Genomic DNA, 13,101 nt, shown 5'->3' with positions numbered 1-13,101 from the left:
AGCCAGAGCAACCTTCAAAAAGAAAAACAAAACCAGAGGTGTCACAATCCCAGATTTCAAGTTATATTACAAAGTGGTAATAATTAAAACACCATGGCACTGGTGCAAAAATAGACACAGAGATCAATGGAGTAGAACAGAAAACCGAGAAAAAAAACCCCATAATTTGATGGTCAATCAATCTTCGACAAAGCGGGAAAGAATATCCGATGGGAAAAAGACAGTCTGTTCAACAAATGGTGCTGGGAAAACTGGACGGCGACATGCAGAAGAATGAACCTGGACCCCTTTCTTACACCAGACACAAGAATACATTCAAAATGGGTTAAAGATCTAAATGTGAGACCTGAAACCATAAAAATCCTAGACGAGAGCCCAGGCAGTAATGTCATGGACATTGGTTGTAGTAACTTTTTTCGAACTACCCTACAATCCAGTGATTTCACTACTGAGTATTTACCCCTCCCCCAAATATAAAAATACTAATTCAAAAGAATACATGCACCCCGTTTATTGCAATATTATTTACAATAGCCAAACTACGGAGGCGGCTCAAGTGTCTATCAATAGATGAATGGATAAGGAAAAAGTGATACAGATTTACAATGGAATATTATTCAGCCATGAGAAGAATGAAATCTTGCTATTTACAACAACGTGAATGGAGCTAGAGAGTATAATGCTAACGAAATAGGTCGGACAGAGAAAGACAAATACCATCTGATTTCACTCTTATAAGAAGCAAAACAAACGGGCAAATCAGATAAACGAGAGAGAGAGAGAGACAAACCAAGAAACGGACTCTTTTTTTTTTTTTAATATATTTTTTTTCAACATTTATTTATTTTTGGGACAGAGAGAGACAGAGCATGAACGGGGGAGGGGCAGAGAGAGAGGGAGACACATAATCGGAAACAGGCTCCAGGCGCTGAGCCATCAGCCCAGAGCCTGACGCGGGGCTCGAACCCACGGACCGCGAGATCGTGACCTGGCTGGAGTCAGACACTTAACCGACTGCGCCACCCAGGCGCCCCAAGAAACGGACTCTTAATTCTAGAGAACAGATGGTCACCAGAGGGGAGGTGGTTGGGGTGGGGATGGGGAAAATAAGAGATAGGGATTAAAGCATACACCTGTCATGATGGAAAAAAAAAAAAAAACCCAAACAAACAAGGAAAATCGAGCTAAGTGACCCGCGTTTCCCTTCCTAATATTTGTATTTGAAGAGAGACAGATGTGTTTCACTAACGGTTCATTGGAAAATGCTTTGAGTCTAACAGCTTTGTACTTTGGCCACCAATATCAGCAGATAATAAGAAGTCATGTGATAGTGAGGATCATAAAGTCATTTTTGCACAGGACCTTAGCACCATGAATACATAGTACATATAGGATGGACCAAACAGTTCTGGGAAAGAGTAACACGAACCATTGCTGGACTGAATTTATATGATTTCTTAGATACGTAAAATAAATAATTGTGATCTCACGGGATCGTTAGGTTAGGTCATGGTGTTTTCACTCTGGATACAGAAAGTGAATTATGAATTTTTTACCAATGCTGCCTGAATTATGGGCATTTATAATTTGGCTTAGTTTTTAAAGAGCGTATTCTTAATTTCCTTTTATAAAGACAGCAGATCGATGCTTGCGTAGCTATTCTTTTAGTCTTAAGTGTGTGGATAGATGATGTCCTTTTTACAACAGGGTCCCCTTGCCTAATTCTCTCAGTGGCATAACGTGCTCGTGTGAGTGTGTGCGCGCGTGACATCACGCCCACTTGGAGAGTGATGAATTGGGTGTCACTTTGAAGCAGTCACAATGTGTCATGTTAGTGCTTTTGCATTAAGTTGCCAGTTAATTAAATAACCTCTGTCTTTCACTGCAAAAAATCTTGAGCTTTATTAAGTTAGAAAATTTACGACCAATAGCATAATCAATAAAACATTAACAAACATGTCACCCCCGACAAACCTTTTGTATTGATTTTCACGTTCTTACAAAGCCCGCCTGTAGCCTGAAATGAAAACACCACTGTGGTAATGGGTTGTAACTGCACTGGCCGAACATCCCATTCCACGGGGCAGCTGTGAAACTTCTGGAATCGCTGTTGGCTCTAATTATTTGGAAATCTCTACTTCCAGATCTTTCGAAATGGCTTCACTGCTGAACGAGCCTAACTCCAGAGCTCACCAGTGAAAGGTAGAAATAATAGCAGGGATGTGACTAGAACCTTCATTCGGAGGCGGCTGCAGGTTGAGGGAAGAACTGATGGATTTTCTGGCTGATCCAAATAACCACCACATTGGCTTCGGCCTTTGTTGTCTGGGTTTTTCCGGGGGCTATACTTCTTTTCAGTCTGAAATATCCAAATCGTATTTCTAGGTGAGCATGTGGAGAAGACCACTTTGTGGGCTAAGTGTTAGGGAGTTGGGTTTGAAGAGATGTTGGAAACAGATGATGGCGTTTGAGCACGTTGCTTTTCCCGCATGGCTTCTCCACCGAAATGCTCGAGCTACAAATGTACCCTTGGCTATGTATAAAGAAAGGTCTACATCGCTCTGTGAAAAGGCAGTTGGTGGCCTGGATTTGCAGTTCTCTGATTGGAAGCTGCCTGCGTAGGCCTCGGGAAGGATTCCGTCTTGTGGCTCCTGTATATGGAGCCATGTGGAGGTGACGCTGCCTTCCCAGGAAGCAGGAGGTCCCAGAAGTGGGATGGCAGTCAGGGGGTGATTGGACACCTCCCCCATGCACTCAGGAAGCCATGTTGTAGGATCCTGCCCTTAGTGCTGATTCTATAAACACATCCCAGGGCAGAAGGCCTCACCCTGGCCAGTGGCAGAAACAGGGCTCCCTTGGGACAGCCTGGTTTCCCATTTAAAGAAAACTCTCACAGGGTGGGCGTGGGGTGGTGGGGACTCATATTTGAAGAATGTACATAACTTGTCTGTTGAAACTATTACTCTTTGAATGCTAGGATTTGACTCTCCCCATGTCACAAACTCATTCATTCATTCATTCATTCATTCAACAAAACATGCTGTGCTCCTACTCTAGGTCAACTATTGTGCTTAAATCTTGACACACAACTGTGAACAAGTCCTCAGTCCATCCGAGGACCTAACACAGTTACGAGAAAATACTGCCCTTTTAGCTTTTGGAAGCAGAGGGGAGATATTTGGCGGTGAGGATAGCAATCTGCTCCCTGAGGTTGGAGAGCCAGGGCGAGGCTGCCGGCTGGTCTGGACGACCACTCGGGAGATGTGTTTGCTTCCTTGTGCCCTTGGGAGGGTGCCCTTTACAAAAAGCTGTCCTGAAAGACAAAACTGTTCTATGCCTAACGTCAGCTGTGTCTCCTGGTGCCCTCTGGGGAATTTGTTAGACTAATGTAAGATGGCTGCCGGGAAAAAGAGAGACACATGGAATTCTGGAGATGAAAATGACTCTGTGGGTTCACTTTTACTGAATGTTCTATCTGTTCAGACTTGATGCTGTTTTCCTCAACCTCTTTTCTTATTTTCAGTGGTAACCATGGTGAACCGAAATGCTTATCCTTAATAACAATGGTTTTGCGATGGATATCTTTAGTAATAATGATGATTCGGTTGGGTTGGAAATTGGAAAGCAAGAGGCTTCTAGCTAAGTAAGAACCTGTAGAGAAAATTCTGGAACAAGAGCTTCCCAGAGGACAGAAATGGGACAAAGACTACACTAGTTGTGTATCCTGTGCTGTTTTAAGTTGGATTATATATGCTGTAGTGGGTTGAATGGCGTTGCTCTCCCAAAAAGAGATCTCTGGTTCTTAAGCTCTAGTATCTATAGATGTGATCTTATTTGAAAAAGGCGTCTTTGCAGATGTAGCTAAGTGGAGAATCCTGAGATGGGATCTTCCTGGATGACCCAAGAGAGCCCTAAATCCAATGACAGGAGTCCTTGTAAGAGACAGAAGAGAACACACTAGAGAAGAGAAGGCCACGTGGAGACCAGGGCAGTGATTGGAGAGCGCCTGGAGCCACTAGACCCTGGAGGAGGCCAGGATAAATTCTCCTCTAGAGGCTTCAGAGCGAGTAGGGCCAGCCCGACACCTTGGTGTTGGACTTCTGACCTTCAGAAGTGTGAGAGACTAAGTCTATTGTTTTAAGCCACCCCGGTTTGTGTTACTTTTTTTTTTTTTTAACAGCTTCATACAGAAGCTAATTCACTTCACCTCCGAACCACCCTAGAATTAGGTACTGTTACTCTCATCATCCATATTATAGATAGAGAACCCAAGACTCAAGGACACACATTCCTTGGCCTTGCACCTGGCCAGGGTGCTGCTGGGGCTAGAGCCCAGGCTGATTGGGTCCACAGTCCATGTGCATTGTCACTGCATTGGGGGTCCCCAAACAGACAACTTCCTGAGCTACTGACACCGAACATTTGCCCTCCATAGGTCCAGCTTCGACGTCAACTATTTTTTTTTAATGTTTATTTATTTTTGAGAGACAGAGAGAGACAGCGTGAGCAGGGGAGGGGCAGAGAGAGAGGGAAACACAGAACATGAAGCAGGCTCCAGGCTCTGAGCCGTCAGCACAGAGCTCGACGCGGGGCTCGAACTCACGAGCTGTGAGATCGTGACCTGAGCTGAAGTCGGACGCTCAACCGACTGAGCCACCCAGGCGCCCCTTGACTTCAACTTTTTAGTGCTACATGCTGAAAACCTGGACAACTCAGAAAACAAGAAAACACCAGAAGTGTCCACTGTCCTACCTCCCAAAGGGGGCCACTGTGTCCATGTAATTTCCACGCACCCCTAAACTACACACCCATACATAACATGTTACTCGAAAGTGTTGTGGGTTAGCAGCCACCACGATTCCCAGATTTCCTAGTAAAATTTCTAAAACAACACATCTTTGCCAACGAAGGCCCCCGAAGCAGCTGCGAGAACAAGCAAAACCTACCGTCCCCAAATCACCATCACTGGATAAAAGAAAAGAAGCTGAACCCTATGAAAGCAAGCTTATCGTCTCCGAAGAAAGAACGGTGCTATAAATGAATTTTACTTAACTTTGTGCAAAACTCAAAATGTCGAGTGTTTCCCCCTCTCACGGTGCCGTGGACCCCTGGAAATGTCATTGTAGACGGATAGCAGGCTGTGGTGTAGACCAGTCAATGTGCGTTCAGAGCCTTAAGGCTTCTGAATGTCGAAAGGCAGCTTTGGTTCAGTGGGTCTGGTGGGCCCAGAGATTGGGCATTCCAGCAAGCTTCCTGTGATGCTGGTCTAGCGACCAGCCTTTGACCCCCGGATTGCAGGCCCCTGGACAGGGACGCATCTTTTCGTAGTCTGCTTTTTTTTTTTTTTTTTCTTTCAGGAACCTACTGTGAACATTTTCACGTATCAAAATGCAATTCTACAAGGTGACCTAATGCCCGGTCCCCTGAATGTGTCTTGATTTAGTTAAGCAGTCTCTTATTGCTGATTGTGTTGTTTCTCTCTCTCTCCCTCTCTCTTCCTCCGGCTCTCTCCCTATTATAAATGGGGCAGTGATGAACATGCTCGTAGCTACCTAGCTGCGTTTCGCTCCCTGGCTCTTTAGGCAGTCAGGATTCTAGAATTGGAGCTGCCGGCTCAAAGGAAAAGTGCATTTGCCAAGTAGCTTTTCAAAGCAGTTAGCAAGTTTCCTTTTATCCTAACTCAGCCCTGAAGGTCAGAAATGAGAGCCAAATGGTTGTTGCCTGACCAACCAGCATCAGCCTAACTGACCCAGTCATGCAGAACAAAACAAAGCAAAATAAGAGAATCTCTAATCATTTTTTAGGCCTCTTTGCATCTGTCGCTTTTTTTTTTTTATTTTTATTTTTTTTCAACGTTTATTTATTTTTGGGACAGAGAGAGACAGAGCATGAACGGGGGAGGGGCAGAGAGAGAGGGAGACACAGAATCGGAAACAGGCTCCAGGCTCTGAGCCGTCAGCCCAGAGCCTGACGCAGGGCTCGAACTCACGGACCGCGAGATCGTGACCTGGCTGAAGTCGGACGCTTAACCGACTGCGCCACCCAGGAGCCCCTGCATCTGTCGCTTTTAAGTCGGTCTAGGAAAAAGCAGAGGAAACAGTATCTGTAGCAATGAATGGGCTCAGGGGATGGAAGAGGTCTGCCATCAAGTTTAGTTTATGCCTTTGCTTCCTTAAAGCAAGGATCACCCGCTTTCCTCCTCAGGCGAACCTACGAAAGGTCTGCGAGAAGGATGGGATATCCTAATGCCCGTGCTCTTCACCTTCTCCGTCATCGCCCAGCTCCCACCCCGGAAAGAGCTTCTCTCAAATACCGTAGACAAGACAGAGGTCCGGAGCCTGCAGGCTGGCTGGGTGGCTCTCCAACTGGAATGTTCCATCAGGGAACAGGCCCGCGTTCTCTCTGGACACGTGACTCTGCCCAAGGCAGCACGATGACCCACAAACAGACCCGAGTTCCTTTCCCCCTGGTCTTCAATAGTGTCCGCGGACACCCTGTAGGAAGGGCTAATGTTACGTCCAAGTGAGCAGGCAATTGGCAACAGAAAGAAAAAAAATGAAATTCAGAGTACAAAGACTTACCATACGCCCTCGTCTTTGTTAAAAGCCACAGCAAAGGGCGCCTGCCTGGGTGGCTCAGTCGGTTGAGCGTCCAGCCCTTGATTTTGGCTCAGGTCACGAGCTCATGGTTTGTGAGTTCGAGCCCCACATCGGGCTCTGTGCTGACAGGGCGGAGCCTGCTTGGAATTCTCTCTCTCTCTCTCTCTCTCTCTCTCCCCGCCCCTACCCCACTCATTTAAGCCCTCCCTCACTCTCGCACACACGCGCTCTCCCTGAAAATAAACTAAAAAAAGAGCAAGGGCAAAACATTCAGGGCCATCACAATGACTCTCTCGTTTGCCCTGTCGTGAAGGAGGACGGCCCTTTTATTTCACGATTACCTTGGCATCGCTGTGCCCCAACTGCACACCCGTTTGTGACACACCGCGGGATTGTGCACACGGACGAAGCACGTCAGGTGGCCATATGGAAAGGCGAGTGTGTTTTTCGACAGTCCCGCAGCAGAAATGACAAATATATGACATACACGCTGCAACATTCCGCCCGCCCCCCCCCCCCCCCCCCCCCCCCCCCCCCGCCTTCTCATGCGGGTGTGGGCTCTTGCCCACTGCTCGCTACACTCTTGCAAAAGCAATCCCAGATCCCGGGGCCTGGAGCTCAGGGCGGCGGGGCGTGTACCCCTCCAGGAGGCACCGATTGTATTGAACTCTCCGGGAGTATAACACACATCCCGCCCCTGAAAGCATACAATGTAGCAGCCTCACATTGTGCCTGGGACATGGGAGGCACAAAACGGAGACTGTCGAATGAACCCGGCTGTGACCTCCGAATCCTTCCCGACAGGGCACTTCAGACAGCCACTACGCTCCGGTTGGCTTTGGCAAGAGGAGCCTGTTTGCTATTCCTGCTTTAAGGAAACACCGCGAGAGGCTGCCAACACGGAACATATTTAATCATATGCATGTGTTGGGTACATGCATAATGTGTATGCAAATACAGTTTGCTTAGAACATGCAATTCTCTCCCCTTCCTCCCTCCCTAAATATACAATTTCATGAAAACCACACCTGTGACTGCTTATTGGAACGGGAAGGGGTCCAACTTATGTTCTCAAATTTATAACACTTGCCTGTGAATTTCTAAGCCGCGGATCCTGTACGAAAACTACAGGGCCTGGCAGAAAGGTGCAAAATATTTATATTGGGGCCTAACGACGTTTTCATTGGCTGCCACAACCGCAGTGGGTGGTACCCGCGTTCGTGGACATTGCTCTTTTCTTTCTCCTTCCCGGGCCAGCTCCTTACCTGTGTCTCCGCCACGCCTGGTTCAACAGACCGAGAGGAGAGGGAGGCGCGATCCGTGCTGAAGTGGACTCGGAAAATGCCATTAGTTGTTGGCATCTCCGGGAAAATCGATGGAGGGAGGAGCCCAGGAAAGAAAGGTAGAATTGGTGCATTTCATTTCCATCTTCCAGGACCCAGCAGGGTTGCCTCGCGATGGGATAGGAGATATGCACTATTTTACTTGCCACGAATCATCGGAGAGGGAGGTTGGAATCCTGATGTAAAGACAGTTTCACAGTAGGCAGCCTTTTAATCCCATTCCCCGTTGCCCCGTTCTGCAAACTAGCCTTTAGAAATGGTCAGCTCCTGATCTGTCGTGTGGGAAACTACCTTATTTTCCCATTCGTCCTTCCCTTTACACACCCCTCGGAAACCTTTGGGATTCGTGGAAAGGTTCCTAAACGACTTCGTTCCGTTCTTTTCCAAAGCTTATATTGAATTTACAATTTTGACCCTGCAATTGCCTGTCCCTGAGCCTGTGGCCTCTTTTGCTAGAGGACAGAAGGTAAACTTCTGCTCTTGGCCCAAAAATAAACAGTACCAGGCAAGAGTGGAGCAGAAGGAAAACTTGGGGATAGATAAGCTATGGTTTGATGCGGTTAAGATTGTGGCAGTGAGTTATTAAAGGAGACTCCACTGGATAAAAGGTGGCACCAGATTCTGTGGTGAGGTCGCCACTACCTTACGGGACATGCAAAACACTGTTCATTTATTACAGTTTTGGAGAATATCACAGGAAACAAATTCAAAGCCCTTTAAGTACTGTTGGAGTCAGCAGGATTTCTCCTAGTGAAAGACGGAGCGAAAGCAAGAGCTTCAAGTTCTCTTTCTTTTCTTTTCTTTTTTTAAAGTGTATTTATTATTTGAGAGAGGGGGGAGAGAGCAAGGAATGAGCAGAGAGACAGGGAGACAGAGAAGCCCAAGCAGGTTCTGCACTGTCAGCACAGAGCCAGAAGTGGGACTCGATCTCAGAGACCGTGAGATCACGACTTGAGCCAAAACCAAGAGTCGGATGCTTAACCGACTGAGCCACCCAGGTGCCCCAAGAGTTTCAAGTTTTCCGTCCATCCAGACAAGCTTTGGCAGCAACTGATAATATGAGGTAAATCAATCAAAGTGGGGAAAAAGCTAATGACCCGTTTAGGAACAAAAATAGCTCCTTAACGAAAGAAACGGAAGTAAGAAATTTATAGAATATTGGCTAAGGTGCCCTTTGGAAATTCTAAATTTTCCGAGCCCATGTGACAGACAATTGGTCTGCGTGGGGCTCTTGCTTCGCTAAAGGGTAGCAGTGAAGCTGAGAGCATCACAGTAAACCAGGTGCAGAACGAAGATTCCAGCTGCTACAAGGAACACGAAGAAGCAAGCCATTTCACCCATGCAGAGGACCAGGAAACTGTCTTCAAGGTCGGGGGTGGGGGGGATGGGGGTGTGACAGGCAACAGAGCGTGGCTTTCCCATCACATTCTTCCCAAGACTTTGTCACCAACCACTTGAGGATTTGAGAGCCGTGGCAAGTGGCACAGACTGAGAATCGAGTTTTCTCTCTCTTGTCCGTCCTCAACGCCCAGCATCCAGAAAGCTCTCGCTGCTGGATCGTATTGAATATTGGAAAGAGCACAGGTTCTGGTCAGCACAGCCCCAGCTGCCTCCTTTATAAGAGAGTCCCTGGGTCCATTACTTAAGTTTGCAAAACTTCCATTTTTTTTTTAATAAAATGAAGCTAAAATACCTACTTCATAGGGGTGTTTTGAGGACTGAACGACACAAATAGAATGCCTCCTGCCGTCTCTCAATGCACGGTGATGATGTTTATTATTGTATATTAAGTGAATGATTAAAAATAATTAATAATCATCATCATCACAAATCTGTACTGTGGTCTAGGCACTGTCCTAAGGGTTTAAGAGGCAGGTACGATTATTACCCTCATCTGATAAATGAAGGAATGGAGATTCTGAGACAAAGAGGAAAGGAGAGGGGCCATACCAGGGACTGTGGCTGAAAAGAAAAATGACATATTCTGTGTTTGCCAGAGGAGCCCCGGAAAAGCCTTCACAGACCCTGGGACTGTGCAGAGTGAGAATCCAATGAGCTGCCTGAAGCTGGTGCTAACCAAGAATTTATGGAAGATTTTATTGCTATTTCCAACTGAGAACTTTTCTTCAATCATTTATGGAAAACATAAAAGCCAGTGGGAATCAAATAGGATAAAACAAGGTCGGAACCAGTCTTCCAGATGCTGCGCACAGCTGTTTTTTGCTTAAGCAGTGGGAGCAAGAAAGGAGGCCATTCGTTTACTATTTGGGTCAGAGACAGCGCTGCAAAATCGCTCCTACATAATTCATCTCGTCCCAAATAGAACGCGAGGTCAAATTTCAGACCCTCAACCTTTTTGTCAGTCTTCTTCTTCTTCTTTTTTTTTTTCACCTCGTGGGACGGGTATGAAAAATAGTAAGGATTCTATTCCATAAAGGAAAAAAAAAAAAAATCTCTCTCTGGGGTAGTGGATATCACAATTCCAGAAACAACATGGAATGCACCGAGCCCTTCCTTCTGTGCCAAAATGTGGAAGGTTCTTTCCTCTGACTGCATTTCAAAGAGTCACTGAAGTCTCCGCCCTGGGAACAAAGAGAAAACTGGGAACGATCCTGATCTCAGTATTCATAACTCCTGTGTAGGCTGGAAGTTTTTCTCTTTAATAAGTTGATGGCCAGCCTTTGAACTCAGGATGAATGCCCCTTTCACCCACGGGGCTCTGGAGGGTTAGGAGAAGTTCTAGCCAGCCAGATGGCTCTTCCCGCCTCTTGATCTGCAGATAGAAGTCTCTCTCCGGGGACTCAGTACAGAGAAGGCATCTGTCCATCCCACCCTGGATCTCTCTGAGTCCAGAAGAGGATGACTCTGCCAGCAACGGAACTTTTTCATGCCGTCTGCGAACCATGTGTAGCTACAGTCAGGACCACACGCGGGGGTTGCTATCAGATTGGCACAAGCACACGTTTGGTGTTCTCGTCGGCTGGTCTGAAGTCAAATCCCATTCCTCCTACTGGGAATACACCCCAGAATGGCCCTGAGAAGGAGCTGGGCCTGCCGGTGGTGGTGTGGGATGGGAAGCGGTGGCGGCATTGTCTCCCAGTAGGAAGCTGTGTGGGCCGATCCCAGGCACCCTGTCCCCTTGGGGGCAGGGGGGAAAGCCTGGGTCTGTGCTCTGATCATCATCACGCCCAGCGGGATTGAAGAGAGGCCAGCGAGACACAAGAATGATTATTTAAAGGATGCAAGCTCTTGCTTTTCAAGTAGGCGAGAGGAAAAGGATGGAATTCAAAATGCTCTTGATTGGGTCTGCGCCTGGGAAGAGATTAGGGCCCGACGCCGAGCAGAAAGAAAGAAGGCGTTTAGTCTTGGCCTTGTTCTTTCTGGGAATTCTCGTGAGCTACCGCCAAAGAGACTCTGAAGTCGAAAAGGCAAGAGCGGGAGAAGTCTGAGGCCCCGTCAATGAATCATTTGATTAGCAGAGTGGTTCTCAAACTTCGGCATGCGTGGAACCAGGCGCGGGGCAGGAGGGTTCCAAGCAAGCGCATTCTCCCAGGACCTTTTGGGGGTGCAGCGCAAAAGCTCCGGGAGGGGCTTGGGAATGCGCAGACCACCCGTGGAGACGAGAGTACGTGGGATGGCTGAGGAGACAAGGGTGTCGGATCAAGGATCCCAGAAAAATTCCCCGTGGACGCCAGCAGCTGCCACGGTGGCTGGTCCGCGCCTCGCAAGTGCGGGTCGCCAGGCTCACCAGGGTGCGGACAGTCCCCGGAGGACGCGGACGCGAGGGTGGGGTGGAGTGCCTGGAAGGCTGGGGTGTGGAATGCAGGAGAAAGCTGTTCCGGGCTCCCCGCTCCACCAGCGTGCAGATCATTTAATGGTTTGCGAACGATCGAACGCCCTCCCCAGCCCCCAACAGGGTTCCCAGGGGAACTGTCTCCATTCCCATTGCAGATGCGCTGTGCTGTCCCAGGGCTGATAGGCAGGGAGCCCGCGGGCTTGGGCGCTGGGGCCAGAACCTCGTGGAAGGGACAGCGACGAAGAACCAAAGGTAGTTATTACTTAGGGTCCCAACAGCAGCGAAGGCCCCGCGTGATTCTTTTCCGTGGGCTGCCTTTTGCCTGAAGAGCTCATCCCTTCAGTATCTCATTTGCCTTAGAATAGTCTTTTTTTTTTCCTCTATGCATTTTTCTTCCAAAGTCAGTTATAGGTAAAAAAAAAAAGGACGATAGTGGGAAATATATTGATTTTTAGCCAAGAGGTGGCCATACTCAACTTTTCCTTTTGGAAGTAATGTTTTTTTCTTTTTCTACTTAAATATTTCAAGCCATTGTTATATTGAACTGACATCGGCTTCTTTATTCAGGTAAAAGTAGCTACATAAAGGTACGCTTAGGAGCTCCTAACAGCATACATTTAAGTGCTGGAATAAAATAGAAGTTAAAGTGGAATTCTTGATTTTTTTTTTTCCTACCACGAAGAGAGTTCAGAAATACTATCAAAGTTAAAAAAAAAAAAAAAGCCCAACGTATTACCTCCAGGAGAAAATGAAATACTGTAATAAGTGCTGTAATACACTAGATTATGCTTATGATTTTATTTAACACTTTAATCTTTACACACAAACACAAAACTGCCTGCGCGAAAGCTGGTGTCTTAAAAAGAATGAAGGTGAATATTATAATAAGTGCCCTTAAAACATCTCTGCTCATCGCGCAGAATCTTTTTCCAGTGTCTCATTTAGCATGTGCTAACATCAAGCGGGGGTTTTTAAGTCACATCGCAGCTCCCAACTGCTGTGCTTAAATTACTTCTGGAAGCACGGAGCCCTCTGTTGCTGCTTCAGATTTCGCTGTGGGCTGGCGAGAAAGTGGGGAGAAGTCATTTGCATCAAAAAACGCTAGCTGTCTATTCCCATTAGGAAAAACACTTGGTGTTTTAGTGCAAATTATTTTAAAAGGGCAGATAACTTATGGATGCAGAAGGGGTAATCCACAAAGATGTATGCAATTTTGTTCAGTTGGATGTCCTCAGGGCGAAAACATCAAGGATAACAAGTGTACTAAATACAAACAGACACAATCATAAAATATGACACCCATGATTAAAATACCCTTTTCAAGGGTCCTCTGCACTTAGGAGAGAACCTGCCTTGTTAATAT

At 46.9% G+C, this 13,101-nt stretch overlaps 1 protein-coding gene across 1 annotated transcript in view; it reads left to right on the top strand.

Annotated features, from left to right (window-relative positions):
- Positions 1–6,437, top strand: part of CD83 (CD83 molecule) — a 20,466-nt gene extending 14,029 nt beyond the window's left edge. The window contains exon 4 of the mRNA XM_030317042.1: positions 6,205–6,437. Within this exon, the coding sequence (XP_030172902.1) occupies positions 6,205–6,437 (233 nt within the window). The remainder of the gene's footprint in view (positions 1–6,204) is intronic.
- The last annotated feature ends 6,664 nt before the right edge of the window (positions 6,438–13,101 follow it).

The sequence above is a fragment of the Lynx canadensis genome, chromosome B2 (genome assembly GCF_007474595.2).
Source record: "Lynx canadensis isolate LIC74 chromosome B2, mLynCan4.pri.v2, whole genome shotgun sequence".
NCBI lineage: Eukaryota > Metazoa > Chordata > Mammalia > Carnivora > Felidae > Lynx > Lynx canadensis.
Note: the sequence above shows the minus strand (reverse complement) of the source record. Positions and strands in the feature narration are given on the sequence as shown.